Source organism: Rousettus aegyptiacus, unplaced genomic scaffold, assembly GCF_014176215.1.
Source record: "Rousettus aegyptiacus isolate mRouAeg1 unplaced genomic scaffold, mRouAeg1.p scaffold_m13_p_9, whole genome shotgun sequence".
In the NCBI taxonomy this organism is placed as follows: domain Eukaryota; kingdom Metazoa; phylum Chordata; class Mammalia; order Chiroptera; family Pteropodidae; genus Rousettus; species Rousettus aegyptiacus.
Window position 1 is genome coordinate 62,353,764 of NW_023416312.1, and position 17,402 is coordinate 62,371,165.

Sequence of the window (17,402 nt, forward strand, 5' to 3'; positions counted from 1 at the left end):
TAGTACTGGAAGTCCTAGCCAGAGCAATTAGGCAAGAAAAAAAATAATGTATCTGAATTGGAAAAGCGGCAGCAAAATTGTCTCTATTTGCATATGACATGATATTATATATAGAAAAGCCTAAAGACTCCACCAAAAATTTGTCAGATATAATAAACAAATTTAGTGAAGCTTCAGTATACAAAATCAATATACAAAAATCTATTATGTTTATACACTAATAATGAACTACCAAAAACAGAAATTGAGAAGGCAATTCCATTTATAATTGTATCAAAAAGAACAAAATTTAACCAAGGATATAAAAGACCTGTACACTGGAAAGTATAAATATAGACATTGATTTAAAACATTGAAGAACACACAAATAAATGGAAAATATTTCATGCTCATGGATTGGAAGAATGAATGTTATTAAAATGTCTGTACTACCCAAAGCAATATACAGATTCAATGCAATCCCTATTGAAAGTCTAATGTTATATTTCACAGAAATAGAAAAACTAATCCTAAAATGTGTATGGAACCACAAGACATCAAATAGCTGAAGCAATCTTGAGAAACAAGAACAAAGCTAGTAGGATTATGTTCCTGGATTTCAAACTGTATGACAAAGCTATACTAATCAGAAGAGTATGGTATTGGCATGCAATCAGACACATAGATCAATGTAACAAAATAGAGATCCCCATAATAAACTCACACATATAAGGTAAATTATACATAGGCAGTAAGCTCTTTGACATTTGACATCAGTCTTGGCAATGATTTTTTGGATATGACTTCAAAAACAAAGGGAACAAAAGCCAAAATAAACAAGTAGGACTACAACCAACTGTAAGTCTTCTGCATAGCAAAAAGAGCATGAAAATAATAATAATAAAAAAGATAAAAACAACCTACTGAATGGGAGACAATATGTGCAAATCATGTATCTGATAAGGAGCTAATATCCAAAATGTATAAAGAACGCATGCAACTCAATAGCAAAAGAACAAACATCCAATTAAAAAATGGACAGGAGATCCAAATAGACATTTTTTTTTCCAAAGACATTTTAGATGGCCATTAGGTACATGAAAATATGCTCAACATAACTGAGTATCAGGGAAATGCAAATCAAAAGCACAATGAGATATCACTTCACACATGTTAGAATGACTAGCTATTATATATATATATATATATATATATATATATATATATATATATATATATATATATATATAAAGAAAGAAAGAAAGAAGGAAAAAGCAAGTGTTAGGATATGGTGAAAAGAGGACCCTTGTGTATTGTGGGTGAGAAGGTAAATTGGCACAGCCACTATGGAGAACAGTATGGAGGTTCCTCAAAAAACTAAAAATAAAACTACCATATGATCCAGCGATCTTACTTCTGGGTATTTATCCAGTGAAAATGAAAACACTAACTCAAAAAGATATATGCACCTCCATGATCATTGCAGCATTATTTACAATAGCCAAGATAGGGAAACGGCCTAAGTTTCCATTGATAGGATGGATAAAGATAGATGGTCCTTGAAGGCATTATGCTAAGTGAAATAACTCAGAGAAATACAAGTACCATATGATTTCACTTATATGTGAAATCTTAAAAAAGTTGTTCATTAGAGAAAGAACCAATTTGTGGTTGTCGGAAGCTGGCGTAAGTTGTGAGTGAAATAGGTCAAGGAGTTCAAAATGTACAAACTTCCAGTTATAAAAGAAACAAATCATGGAGGATGTAATTTGCAAAATGGTGACTATAGCTAATAATACTGTATCGCTTATTTGAAAGTTATTAAGAGTAAACCTTTAAAGTCTTCATCAGAAGAAAAAAATTATAACTAAGTATGGTGACAGAGGTTAACTAAACTTACTGTGGTGATCATTTTACTATACATACAAATATCGAATCATGATATTATACATCTGAAACTAATATAATGTTATAACAATTTTACTGCAATAAAAAACAAATAAAGGTGACATGAATGTTTGGGTATAAGTTATTTTATGGACATAGGTTTTGACATGAAGTGACTGGATCATATAGCATGTGTATGTTTAAGTAAGAAACTTGATTAATTTTAAATTTGAGAATTTCATATAAATAGAATCATAAAGCAGGTACTCTTTTATTTGACTTCTTTCACTTAGCATAACTTTTGAAATTTAAACAATCTCTATGTTGTGATGTATCAATACTTCATTACTTTTTATACTCGATTGATGTTTCATTTTACGGATGTAGCAGAAATTATCCATCCCTTTCACATATTGATGATGAACATTTAGCTGTTTCCAGTTTTTGACTATTAAAAATAAAGCTTCTATGAACATTCACATACAAATTTTTCTATGGACATATGTTTTGTTAACTTCTAGACCTTAAGAAAGTGATAGAGAAAATATTGGTAATGCAAATTGAACTTGAAAGGGCGTCATGTCTAAAGCCATTACCTGTGAAAAGCACATTGAGAAACTCACAAAGTTCTTTTTATTCTGATAGTCTTTAATCTACTCTACTGTCCCATTTAGATACAAATGTGAGATGGTTATCTCTACTAGCAGGATGAATTTTAAGTAATATAGAAATGACTTTGAAAATGTCTACAGGCAAAACAATACAGCAGCAAACATATGCAGATTGTAGATAGGAGTTTTCACATGCACATAACTTAGATTTTAGAAATACCCGGATAGATTCTAGTTCAGGTTATTTTCCCAATAAATACACAGATCCCTCTCACACCTTTTGGTAGAGTAGGTACCCACTCCTAGGTACACATTGAGGGTCACTATCTGGCGCAAGAGCTGATCATTTTGGGACACTCCTCAGAGTATTGTGTATGATGGTTGGAAAGTTTTCCTGCTTTGGTTGTTGACAAAAGGCTTCAGGATATTTATTCAGCATTTGTAGAAAGTAGGCTGCTGAAATATCTATCTCTTGTATTTATTTAACAAGAACCTGTCTGATGGGAGAGTAAAAACATTCCCTGGAGAAATTGCAGTAATAGTCAGTACCCATTGTGCAGCGCCAAGGACAGAGCAGATGTTGTCATTTTTAATAGACTGCCTTGAGGAGGCTTCTTGTTGCACATTGCTGTAATTGTCTTTCTCCAGTAAAATCAAACCAAGCCTGATCACCCACATTCTAGGAATTACTGAAAGGTATTTTATCTGATATATTCTTTCAACATAGCCCAAAGGAATGACAACCAGAATTTATATGTATAAATGTATATATTGGTAGTTTTAGCAACTGTGATTCCTTGTAATAATGTTTTTCAGTCTCTGGATTTTCTGCCATGTAGTCTGACATTCCTTAATACCTTCAATATCATGGAAATGATGAGTAGGAATGCATAGAAAAAACCCTGTTATTACATATATGAGAAATCAGTTTACAGAAGTTTAGGTAATCTGCTCAGGACCAGATAAACTGTTTTATTTTTTTTTCATGGTAGGTCTAAACCTAAGATCCAAGTCTCCTCTTAGTCCAGTGCACTCTCCACTATACAAGGCTGCCTTTCAGTTTTATCCAAGCTTATATCACAGAGCATATGTTCAAAGCAACAATGAATAACCTTGTTTCAGATTTGCATTAAATATATAAACCAGACTGTTGACATCAAAGGTTTTGACAATATTTAAATGATCTCCAAAGCCCATAACATGTCATTTTTCTGAGATATAAATTTTTACTATAATATGATCGATATTTGACAACAAGTCACTTGTTATGGTTAAGTTCAGCCTATCACCAGCATCCATACGTCTGTGAGGTTTTCCACTTTGTGGTTTTTTTTTTTTTGAGTTAAGATAATTCTTTTTTTTCCACTTTGTATTTTGTAGACCCTAACTTCCATTAAAATTGTTTCTGTGTGAAAATAGTCCTCAAAGAAAGCCATGTGCTGGTTAAAGTGAGGAAACAGAATGTAATGAGTCTTAGAACATGGAAGTTTTTAATCAATTTAAGAATAGAATTTTAAAAAATGTCTGCAGCTCAGAGCAATTATGAGAATACATCTACCATGTACTCTACAAGGGAAAGTTGTTTTTGAAATTATTCTATCTAGTGCTCCAATCGGGACAAAAATTTTGTTATACAGAAAATGATATGCTGTATTACAATTTATGAATTGGGGAATTCTTATGTCAGAGATGTCAAAATTGTGCTCTTACTGATTTTTCTTTTACTGATCTACTTTGCAAGGAAAAAAAATCAATGCCACAAAAATAATTGCTTATATATTTGATAATAAATTACAGTTAAGAATAATAAAAAGTGCTTAGGTATTGCCTACAATTATTTAAGTACTGTGGGCAACACAAATGGTATAGAAAATATGGTTAGACTGAATTTTCATTGCATGTAAATTTTATAGATGTTTTTTGTAATTAAAAGATTTGCCTTTCATTTGTATTATCCAATTTTTTTCAGACTAAATGATCATCAGAATAACCACTTTTCCCCTTGCAATCTTAATAATAGTGGATAGTCTATCATATGTTTTCTCACCAATAAAAAATTAACTTACACTTTTGATTAATGTTCGCTTCAAAGGCAATTCCAAATAAGCAGTAGTAAATACTCTCAACAAAGAAAAATAAAAGGATATGCTTTTTATTAATTCTTTTATACTAGTTCCTAAGAGGGAGGCAGTAAAAATAAGCAATTACATTCTCATTTTTGGTAAATCTTGAATTTTAAAATTTCCCAGGAGCCCTTTTAACATTTAAGTTTTTTCTCATGTACAGTGATAAGATGATTGGAAGATGAGTCGAAAATGAGTCACCTCTGAATTTTCTTCTGTATTTTAAATGGTTCTTTTCTGTAACCCAGTGATAACCAGGAGCTATTTACTCATTTCTTTCTCTCTGTAATTCTCAGGGAAGCCTCTGAATATCCCTTGCAAAGCATTCTTTGGATTCAGTGGAGAGTCTGGACCAATGATCTACTGGATGAAAGGGGAGAAGTTTATTGAAGAACTGGCAGGCCACATTAGAGAAGGTGAAATAAGGTACAGATCTTGAATTGCTTATTTTTATTTGCTGTCTTTGCAGTAAAGCAATAGAACATCCTAAGAGCTTCTGCCAAGAATTTTAGTTGCAACTCCAAATAATTTCATTTTCTAAAAGCTAATCTGGTGGAGAGAGTGGGGTTGGCTATCTCAAGAAATGAAAATGTGTAATCCTCCAATATAAGTAGGTTTTCTCAGGTTCTAAGTATATGAATAGAATGTAATGACACCCTCAAAGCTGTCTACTCAAATACTTTTGAGTCTCCAAAGTTTAGGTCACTGTTACACCATCCAATCACAGCAAAGATTCAGACTTTGTAGGAGACTCCTCAGATCACGGGGCAAATGCTCATGTACTCTCTAGGAACAGACAACATTCATATGTCATAGGTGTAAAGCTACAGTGGCAGTACTCACCAAAATAGCAGTTGAATCTTTTTGAATACTGTTTATTTTTCTAATACTCACTGTTCATGCTGAAAATGAATGCTCTTTCAGGTTAGCATTTCCCTGGACCTCTTTTCACTCTCCCGTTACACAAATACCTCCCTATATAGAGGTATATAGACATCTATTTTATTGGTTTTCTAATCCTATTAAGTATGATGTCATTTGTACAAATAAGGGATAAGTAATTTTTCCTATCTCACACAGGGTGTGGGGTTGCCCTTTGATATAAGAGATGGTGACATATAATGTACATTTCTCATTCCAATAAGAATTGGAACCCTTCCCCCTCTATTCTCATTAAGAGTCATGTTGTGGAAACCAATCCAATATTTCAAAATATATTATTTCACTTTTTATTGAACATATAGCAGTGTAAAAGAAACAAGCATACTTTAAATTATTTACTATTATTAAATGTAATTTATAATAACTACAATGACAGTTTCCCTTCATGTGTCCACCCAATAACTCTACTCTAGGAGTTCACAACACTGAGAGTTCATGAACTTCTAAAAGCCTATACAAAATATTGACTATGTGAGCATGTTTTTAGAAAAAAATGTTACATGAAATGGTGCCTGACATCATTAGTCATTAGGGAAATGTAAATCAAAACCCTGTGATAACACTTCATACTCACCAGGATAGCTATCATCAATGAGTCAGATTATAAAAAGTGTTGGCAAGGATGTAGAGAAATTGAAACCCTCATACACTAAGGGTGGGAGAGCAAAATGGTGCAGCCAGTTTGGATTAAAGTCTGGCAGTTACTCAAATAGTTAAACATAGAGTTATTAGGAATTTTCCTCCTAGATATATTACCCAATTAAATCAAAACATACAACCATACAAAAACTTGTACACAGATGTTCAAAGAAGCATTATTTAAAATAGATAAGAGATGGAAATAACTTAAATGTCCATCAGCTGAGGAGTGGATAAATAAAATGTGGCATATTTATACAATGGGATATTATTCAGCCATAAAAGAATAAATAAAGTACTGGTACAAACTACAACGTGAATGAACATTGAAAACATTCTCAGTTAAAGAAGCCAGTAACAAAAGATCACATATTCTGTGATAACATTCATATGAAATGTCCAGAATAGGCAAATCTATAAAGACAGAAGGTATATCAGTGGTTTCTTAGGGCTTGAAAAATAAGAGACAGCAGTAGATAACTAAAGTTGTGTGTGTGTGTGTGTGTGTGTGTGTGTGTGTGTGTGTGTGTGGTGTGGTGGATACAATATAGCATAAGATGCACTACTTAAAAAGTGCACAATTCAGTGATATTTAGTACATTCTCAATGTCGTGCAACCACCACTACTATCTAGTTCCAGGAAATTTTCATCACCCCAGAAAGAAACCCTATACCCATTTAGCAGTCTGGAGCTTCTTTTTGCAGTGATGAAAATCTTACAAAATCAACTGTGGTGATGGTTGCATGTATCTGTAAATATAGTAAAATCAGATAATTATACATTTTCAATGGATTAATTTTATGGTATGTAAATTATATCTCAATAAAGGTATTTTAAAAAACTTCTGATCCATTGCCTGGCACAGAACAGATGTTCAAAAAAATAATCAATATACTCTTTACAAATAGTTCTTAGCTATTAATTCCCATTTAAACTTTAAGTTTCTTAATTAGTAGCAATTTATTAGCCAATTTTATGTTAGAGTTTATGAAATTAATGCAACTGAATTTCTTTTAAATTATTTTAGAATTATTCTCAATGTATCTTCCTGTAAAATACTTTAAAGGTCATTTTCATTTTTCAGAGATAGAAACTGCTACCCAAAAGGCAAGTGGTAGATACAATGTTACATAACAGCAAAATTTCTACTGCAAAAAACCTCGGAGCTGTTTCATGATCAAGGGTTGTAGTTATATGAGCCTAAGATAATTATCTCCTTTTTCCTGTAAATGACTGACAATTTGTCAAAATAAACAGCTTTGTTGAGATATAATTGACATACAATAAACAACACACAATTTAAAGTGTGCAGTCTGTAAGGGCTGATTGATTTATGTATACACCTATGAAATCATTGCCATAATCAAGTGAATGAATATATCAGTCACCCACAAGTTTCCTAGTGCTTCTTTATAATCTTGCCCTACTTCCCCTTTCACAACACCACTGATATTGCTATCACTATAAATCAATTTGTATTTTATAAAAGTTTATGTAAATGGAATCATTTAAGATATACTCTTTTGTCTGCATTGTTTCAATTAACGCAATTATTTTAAGATTCGTCTATCTTGCGTATACACACACACACACACTCACACAGTCGTTCATCCTTTTTTATTGCTGAGTAGTATTCTATTACATGAATATAGACAAGTTGATTATTTATTCATTTGTCGATGTACATTTGTACTGTTTCCAGTTTGGGGGCTATTACAGATGTGGACCCTGCAATAAAAATATTAGCTTGATGTAAACCCTAAGAAGGAATTTATCTGCTAAGATATACTCCTGATGGTCAACCAATGGTTCAAATTTTATAAATAATAAACCTAGTGGACATTTACTGATAGGGACTTTTCACATACTCTATATCCTAGGAAGAACCTAAAACTGAACTTGTAGCTTCCCACAGTATGTCCTGCTTTGTTTCTGCTGTCTGAGTCAATTTTTACAAGGGAAATCCTGGTTTCGTCTTTCAACTAATGGACTGAAACCTGTCCCATCCAATCAGAACTGCAAAATTTGGACACCTAATTTACATAAAAAGAACCTAATTGGGAACCTGGGCAGGAGCTTTCACTATGAAAGACGGCCTTCTCTTTGTCTTGATGGGACACAATTTAAGTTGCTACCTGAATCTATGTCTCCTGGAATGCAGCTCCTTTTTCTCAAATAAGTGCTTATTATTTTTTAATTAAAGTCTAAAATTAAATTTAGTTTACACAGATAAATTGCTATGAACATTTATGTATGCATCTTTGTATGTTTCCTTTTTTCTGGAGTAACAAGCTATACATGGAGAGGCTGAATTATATAACAGGTATACATTTAACTTTTTTAAAATCTTTTTTAAATACAAATTTTATTATTTAGAATAATTTCAGGCTTACTGAAAAACTGTGAAGATAGTGTCTTAGTTGACTCGGGCTGCTATAACAAAAATTCGATAACCCTAATGGGTTAAACAACACATTTATTTCTCATGTTCTAGAGATTGGGAAGTCTAAGATCAAAGCACCAGCAGATTCAGTGTCTGATAAGGGCCCACATCTTGGCTCGTAGATGGCTATCTTCTCACTGTGCCCTCACATGTCCTCACATGGCAGAAGAAGACAGAGAGAGCTTTTTGGAATCTCTTTTATAAGGGCACTAATTCCATTCATTATGCTCCACTCTCATGACCTAATCACCCGAAGCCCCACTCTCTAATGCCATCACATTAGGAGTTAGAATTTCAACATATGGATTGGAGGAGGGACAAACATTCAGTTCATAGCAGATAGTATAGTGTCCTACATACCTCATACCCAACCTTCCATGTTGTTAATATCTAAAGTTACTATAGTACAATTCTTACAATTAATGAAACAAAATGTATGTATTATTACTAACTAAAATCCATACTTTATTAAGATTCCTTTAGTTTTTACTCACCGTCCTTTTTCTTCTCGGGGATTATTTAACTTCATGAATATTTGACAAACTGTGTTCCAAAGTGCTATACCATTTAGAAAACATAAGTTAGGCAGTGCTGCTACTCTGTAGCAGAAAATGATTAATATGTGACAAAACATATGTATGTGAAACAGTTCACTCTAGTTCAAGCTAATATATTAGGGGCCACATGAGTCAACCAGATAGTAAGTGCTACAAAATGTCATTGTTTATTTGATTTTGTTGCATCTTCTTTCTTTGCCCTACCAATAAAAGAAGGTACATACCTATATTTGCAGAAGAGGAAAGTAACATGAAATTTGCCTTGAAAAATTCACGAAACCCAGCTAGTTAATTATAGACACCTTCAGAAAAGTGCAAACTAAGAGGCAAGAATTCCTGGAAAAGATAAAACACACAGTTGGACGTTTTTGTAATATTAATTGTGTGTTCTGTGGTAAATTTGGTAGCTCATGTGGGTGAGAGAATTTCTTCAGGCTATGGCCATTTATGCTAACACAGAAGTAATTACTAGATTTTGTCGTCTAGCCTCAAAAGTCAATGTTCTTGAAATTACATGATTTTTACACAGCTTCACAGATTAGAACAAATCCTGTAGTCTTACTGGAAAAAAATGCTAATCATACCATTAGTTCAACCAAGAGAAGATCTGCATTCTTTCATAGCCCACACATTTTCTTCAAATAAAACATTTCTGATGGCAGAATGCTGAAGATGTTATGTGGAGTATTTCTCTCAAAAACATTTCTGGAAACAAAATTTCCTTCTGAATGCATGGCTTTTCCTCAGGGTATTGTATTTGCTTCATATTTTAATTGAATCATAACTCTTGTTTTGTTCACCCATGTCAGAAGTGCACTGCCCAGTAAATCTAAGAAGTAGTGATCTAAATAGTTCTCAAATAGTTGGCTTTTGGAGAAACTGCCACAGAGGCATTAGATCTGGCAGAAGGACTCGACACACTGCCTAGGTTCTCTGTTTTCTGGGAAGAAGCTTGATCCTAGAAGTACGTGTCACAACTTTTTAACTCTTGATATTGCCGCAGAGGAAGAGTTCTTTGAAAAAAATCTACGTAGGGAAAAAGTTTGAATATTTACCAAAAGCTTGATAAAATGATGCCACTTGGACTACAGTAAGTACAACCTCTGTATTCAGCAGTTCACCTGAAGCTTGACTGGCATATTTGATCAAATCCTGACTAGGGGTTGGGAATTCTCATTTGTTTGCTCTCTACATTGCTTTAACCACCTTGGTTCCTTGCCATCTCCCAACTTGAGTCTTATTGCCAAAGCCTTCAGACTCTACTCTTGGCAAATTCTCCTTTATTTCCTTTCAGGCAGAATTGTTGTAGCCCTCTTAAGTCTCTGATGTTGCTAAGAGACTGAGCCCTAAGGAAATCTGAACTCAAATGTAGTACCTACTTATAGCTGCTAGCCTGTCCCATACAATTTCATCACAGTGTTTCCTCTGACCCTAGAAGATGTCATCTGTAGGGATATAAAGGGAATGTTGTGTGTACAGTAGCCTAAGCTGTGATTGTGCAAGTTTGGTTATTTATCTGTAATTTTAAAGTCATTACAGCAAACTTTCTCTATAAGATCTACCATGTCAATTCAGAGAAGTCAAATAATTATTTGGAAGAGACCCAGCAGAAACCATCACTAGGGGAGAACTTCCTAATTTCTGACCCTCTGTTAAAACTTAATGGCAACGGCTTGCAAAATGGGATAAAAGAATTCATGAAAGTGATAGCCTTTGATTATAAGCATTCTAGAAAAGCCAACCCAGTACCACACCTTTACAGAACTTCCTCTTAATTAATCTTACCAGAAGGTTGAGAATTAAAAATATATAATTTGCTAGTGAGTATTCCACAGTGCTGATAAAAAATGTTAGAGAAATTTAACCAGTTCTATTAAACAAGAAATAATAATCTTTAAGCTTGCCTGCAGGGTTATGAATTTCATCTGATTATGGAAGGAAACTACATAAATTTCAATGCAATTGCTTTGCCCAAATGGAGAGTAACTTTCAGATTATAAATCTCACTTTTCAAATCTCCTCATCAACATCCAATGTTTTTTTTTCCCTTGAGCAATATCATAAAACAACTTACCAAATATTTTATAATTCTTGACCTGAAAAATATTAAATTTATCTTAAAGTTTTATCAGACAAACTTCTTAAAATGCAAATAATTTCATTTATTTTCAATTAATGAAAAGCTACAAGTTGAATATGGGCTTTGTTTTTTATTCTGGTTTCTTAATTCCTGTTTCCATCACTTCGTGCCCTTCGGTTTCCATCCCTTTACCTTGACATCCTCTCCTTGAATGAATGAGATGCTCTTAAAAAAGAAGGGACTATGATACAGGTATGAAAAAATTTTATTTTTGAAATAAGATTAGTCAATCTTAAAGAACCCAAAATAACTTTTTAATAACTTCTCAATTAAAAAATATATATATATGAAGCTATAAATATGTTAGTTTGTTCCCAAAGCATAGAAGAAACTATTGAAGTCTCAGGTAGCCTGAGGAAAAATAATGGGCTCTGTTTTGACAACTTCCCACCACACTTTTTTTAGTTCTTTAAAGCAACCACCTGCTTTGGCATTCCCCAAATTAACCGCACGTGCGCACACGTGCGCGCTCACGAACACACACACACACACACACACACACACACGTGTCTTCTTTTCTCCTACTCTCAACTTCTTCCACCGGAAAAAGAAAAGCTGATCAATCACTTTGCCTTTGATTTAAATAAGTTTCAAGCCTTATCATACCTATTTGTGAATGTGGATTTGTAGGTCATAGGAAGGCCTCACTGAAAAGTAAACTTTGTAAGCAGAATAGTTTAACCTAGAGACAGTGTTAATTGCCATGTATCTGAAGGATGATTTTTGGAGAAGTGGTGACTCTACTACTCACAGTTCCACTTCCACATTGGGATCTTAACCTTGACCTATGCATAAACTATTTAAAACCTACCTAAGACATATTGGTTATCTCTTTTTATTTATTGAACAGACTCTAGATGACCAGTCTCAAATGTGGTCCCTTATATAAGCTGCTCTAGACTGGAACTTATAATAAGTTAATAATAATAATTCCTTTTCATGTTTTTATACTACACAGTAGATAGCAAAGATATTTTTGCATCCTAAATTGCATTGAGGTTTTCATGATAACCATCTGGGAAAAATAGTATCAGATTATTTTACGTATTTAAAAAAAATTAAGGTTTAGAGACAGAGGAAGAGCTGTTCTTGTGCAGTTAGTTCAGAGTTGCAGAGCAGCTAGATTAAATTCATCAAACTACAACTAGCAATGATCATCAATTTCTGAGAAAGTTTTATTATACTCCATACATGTGATGTAAAGAATCAAAATCTGCCTGGGACTGAAAAAATGGAAATTATTTTGGACTGAGAATAAGTATCCCTTACTGGGAGGACAGACATGTAAAGCCAGCTATAAAGTTAGCAAAAAAACACTGTTTCTCCCAAGGTTATACAACATTTGTAAAAAGCCATAATGACCCTACTTCCTTTGAGTGACTACTGCTTTCTTACTAGTGACACTGCATAGCTGCTTTGCTATTTTCATATATTACTAGGAATTCTTAATTGCTGAGCCACCCTCTCCTCACAACAGTATCCAACCCATGGTCAATCCTCCTCCTAATCCCACCTTAAAAATTCCAACCAATATGGAATTTATCAAGGCTTACTAGACTTTCCTCAGAATCTTTCAATGTAAACACAAACAGTGCAAAAGATGCTTTCTTCCTTCAATCAAGGAACAATCCATAGTGTCTCTGGAGTGCCCCATCTTCAATACGTTCAGGCAAGAAATCTGATTTTTCAGACTATAGGCTTGATCCTGTTCTTTGACTATTAGATTTTAACAGGCATAAGAAAAAAAAACAAATGACACAAAAGAGAGAAGAGAAGAGAAGAGAAGAGAAGAGAAGAGAAGAGAAGAGAAGAGAAGAGAAGAGAAGAGAAGAGCTGTTGAAGAGTTTTTTAAAACATATATTTTTGTTACTGATATTCTTAATAATAATTCCTAGACAATGATTACTCATACTCAGAATAATGACCCAAAGACTGTGCAAGATACCTAGACATCAAAGGAGGACACAATTTATTTTAAGGAACCAATTGAAATGAATGGAAATTGGAATTAGACATTTTATTTTATGTGGGAGGTAACCAAATCTCTTTATTCTATACTGGATTTAATTTTTTTCAGCTTTATTGAACTGTGATTGACAAATAAAACTTGCATATATTTATGGGAGACAACATGATGTTTTGGTATATATATGTCAAATCATTGTAAAATGATTACCACAATCATGCTAATTAACATGTCTATCACCACATGTAGTTACCATTTTTTGTGTGCAGATGGTGAGAATATTTGAGATTTACTTTCCCAGCAAATTTCAAGTATGAAGTACAATATCATTAACTATAGTTACCATGCTGTATATTAGGTCTTCAGAACTTAATCATCTCATAACTGAAAGTTTGTACCCTTTGACCAGCATCTCCCTATTTTTTCCACTTTCCAGCTCCTGGTAACCATTATTCTACTCTGTGTTACTATGAGTTTGGCTTTTCTTAGATCCTATATATAAGTGATATCATATAGTATTTTCCAATATCTGACTTATTTCACTTAGCATAATATTCTCCAGGATTTTCTATGTTGTTTCAAATGGCAAAATGTCTTTCTCTTTTAAGGCTGAATAATATTCCATTGTGTACATAAACCACATTTTCTTTATCCATTCATCTGGTCATTCATTTGAGTCATTTCTAGGCTATTATGAATTATTCTAAAATGAACATGAGAGTGCAAATATCTATTCAAAATTCTGATTTTATTTCCTTTGGCTATATACCCAGAAGTGGGATTACTGGATAATATGGTCATTTTATTTTTAATTTTTTGAGGAACCTCCATACTGTTTTCCATAGTAGCTGTACCAATTCACATTCCCACCTACAGTGTAGAGTATTTCCTTTTCTCCACATCCTGGCCAACGATTCTTATTTATTTTTGTTTCCAACAAGCCATTCTAATAGATGTGAGATGAAATCTCACGTGGTTTTTACTTATATGTCCCAGAGGATAGTGCAGTTGAGCTGTTGGCCATTTGTATGTCTCCTTTGAAGAAATGTCTATTCAGACCCCTTACTCATTTTTAAATCAGGTTACTTGTTTAGTTTAGTTTAGTATTTGTTTTGAGTTGTAAGAGTTCTTTATATATTTTGGATATTAACCTCGTATCAGATATATAGTTCGTAAATATTCTTTCCCATTCCATAGGTTACATTTTCACTCTATTTTTAATTGATATATAATTAACATTATATATTATATTAGTTTCAGATGTATAACGTAATGATTAATATTTCTATATATTGTGAAATTGTCGTCACAATAAGTCTAGTTAATATCCCTCACCAAACATAGCTACAGATTTTTTTCTTGTGTGAGAATTTTTAAGATTTACTCTCTTAGAATCTTTCAAATATGCAATACAGTGTTATTAACTATAGTCATCATACTATACATTATATTCCCGTGATTTATTGACTCCCTTTATCCATTTTGCCTATCTCTCACCCCCGCCTCTATCAAACACCAATTAATTCTCTGTATCTATGAGTTTGTTTTTTGTTTGCTTGTTTCTTTGTTCCGATTTTACATATAAGTGAGAGCATATGGTTTTTATCTTTCTCTGTTTGACTTTACAAATTTTTAAGTTTGATGCCATTTTACTTGTCTTTTTTCATGCTTTTGTTGCCTGTGCTTTTGGTATCATATGCAAAATATATATATATATATATATATATATATATATATATATATATATATATATATATATATTTGTCCAGATTGGCCAGGCCAATGTCAAGATTTTCTCTATGTTTTCTTCTGGGCTAGAATTGGATATTTCCCTTCCCTCAGGTAGGCTAGTTTTGGTAAAATCCAAGTCTTTTAGGCTCTGGTAAAAGAGTTTTCCTTAAGGGCACGCCTTTGTTAAGTAGAACAGAGTGTGCTGGGCTCACTTCATGTTAGTTACTTTTCCTCTACCCTTGCCAGAAGTATAAGGGAACCTTTCTCTGATATTAACCCCAAGGCACAGGAAGCACAACTGAGAAAAGTGCGAAGCATCTTTAAGATTAGATCCCATGAGCTTTTAACTCTCAAGTTAGTCTACATTGGGTCTGCATTGACTCATCAGTTGCAATTTCAGTGTTTCTACTGGTACTGGCTACTGCTCCTTGGTTTTTGCTCCAGCACAGTGTGATTCTCAGTATTTCCTTCTATATCAAGGTTTAGGAACAGGAATTTGTTCCCTGTGACCTCGATTGTCTGATGGATCTAAGAAGAGTTGTTGATTTTCATTTTGTTCAGTTTTTTACTTGTCGTAAGGATGAGCGGCAACTTCCAAACCTTTTCTAGTGTTACTCTTAATAATAAATAGGTCTTAACTAAATAAAACTTTTGAAGGTAGTGATTTGTCACCTGAATTTATTATGTTTTTAATTTGCTAGTGTTTGCTTTCACATATAACTTGCCTTCAATGTTAATCCTTGGAATTAGGTACTTCTAAAGTTGCCTGAAGTATATTCCAGATCCCCTCATTTGTATCCTCCACTCCAAAACCAGTCTCTTTAGCATCTCTTTCATAATGCTGTAAAACCTGCTTCTATCTTCCCTCCTAGAAAACTCTCCCTTTTTCATTTTGTTTAGGCAGAGTCTTGTCATATCTTTCCCAGCTAATTTAGTCAATAATTCCCTCCTTTTTTTGAAATCTCATTGCGAGCATGAGTATATCACTCTGCTTTATTTTATTTTGTCTATAATTATTTTCAACTCTGTAGATCTTGTCTCCTTGTTAAGTGTTAATGCTTACTGGGAGCAGGGATCTGGTCGTTTAATGTATATGTTTCTCTTATACTAAATATCTAGCCCAGAGCTAGGCAATTATGAGGGGATTGACGAAGAATCATTGATAGATTGTTATATATCAGTATTTGCTAGGAAATTGTAACTGCCCTTCAGAGTGATTTGTAGACAAACAACAACTTGCTCTTCAACTCCAAAATTACAAGCCACCTCTAGATTTTCAAAAGCTGATAATTAAGACACCTCATACATATTAATGGATGAAGGATCATTTTTGAAATCCACTCTCCAGATTCTTCTTGCAGTCTGTGAAGAGCTGTTTTTGGAAAATGCATTAGAAGTTAAGAGGCAGGGGTTTGGTACAGAATCAGCTTTCTGCCTCATGCCTGATAGAGGCTGTTGCTGCTGTACATGTGAAACTTTAAATCAGACTTAATATGTGGTACCTAAATCAGCTTCCACACCATAGAGGGTTCTTCTATAACAGGTTTCCAGGACTTGAAAAAATTTAGTTGAGATTTACCATAGCAGGGAAAAATGGAGAGTATAATTCAACATAAACTATGAAGACAGTGGATTTCCATTTTTCCCTTTTATTAGATATATATTTGGAGAGGAAAAAGAGAGGAAAATAACTTTATCCAAAAAGAAATATTTTATAAAAACACTACTAGTAAAATGTGGTTAAGAAAATTCTTATACTTGTCTGGTTCAGTAATGGCACATAAATATAAAGGGCAGGAGGAGACTTAAGTTAAAATGTCAGTATCATCTACACTCAGATATATTATTGAGAGGGAACAGAAATAGGGTTAATTTCAAAAGCATATATATTTGGAATATAATCTGGGTTTTATATTTCATATGAGAGATTCTCAGATTCCAGGAACTCTCTTCCACCAACCCACGTTTAAGCCCTTCTTTCTCTCAAAGGAGAGCCAGAAGAGATTAACTCAAGCCCATTTTAAGTATCAGTAGATGTAAATACAAATATTTTTGGAGGAGCCAAATTGTAAACCATCTACCTTTTGATAATGAAATGTTGATGTTTAATAACATTCCTTTGCCTGTGGTTCGTGCTATTTACTTTTTAAATCACTTTAACCCATTTACCTTCACAAGAAAGTTAAGGTAAATATGGTATGTATTTTTACCAATTTAAAGAAGAGTTAAATTAAGGTGCCACTGAGTTAATGACTTTGTAAAGATTCAGCTTAAGCTTGTAAGTGGGAAGTCTGTACTTAGAAACCAGTTTTTTTTTTCCTGAGCACAGTTGTCTTTTACAACTTCATGCTAAATGCCAGTAAATCGGAGGGTTCTTCTCTGT

At 33.3% G+C, this 17,402-nt stretch overlaps 1 protein-coding gene across 6 annotated transcripts in view; it reads left to right on the plus strand.

Annotated features, from left to right (window-relative positions):
• IL1RAPL2 (interleukin 1 receptor accessory protein like 2) overlaps nt 1–17,402 on the plus strand; it is a 1,139,149-nt gene that overhangs the window by 1,079,713 nt on the left and 42,034 nt on the right. For all 6 annotated transcript variants that reach the window (XM_036226644.1, XM_036226645.1, XM_036226646.1 and 3 more), the window contains one exon: nt 4,897–5,026. In XM_036226644.1, coding sequence (XP_036082537.1) covers nt 4,897–5,026 — 130 coding nt within the window. The remainder of the gene's footprint in view (nt 1–4,896; nt 5,027–17,402) is intronic.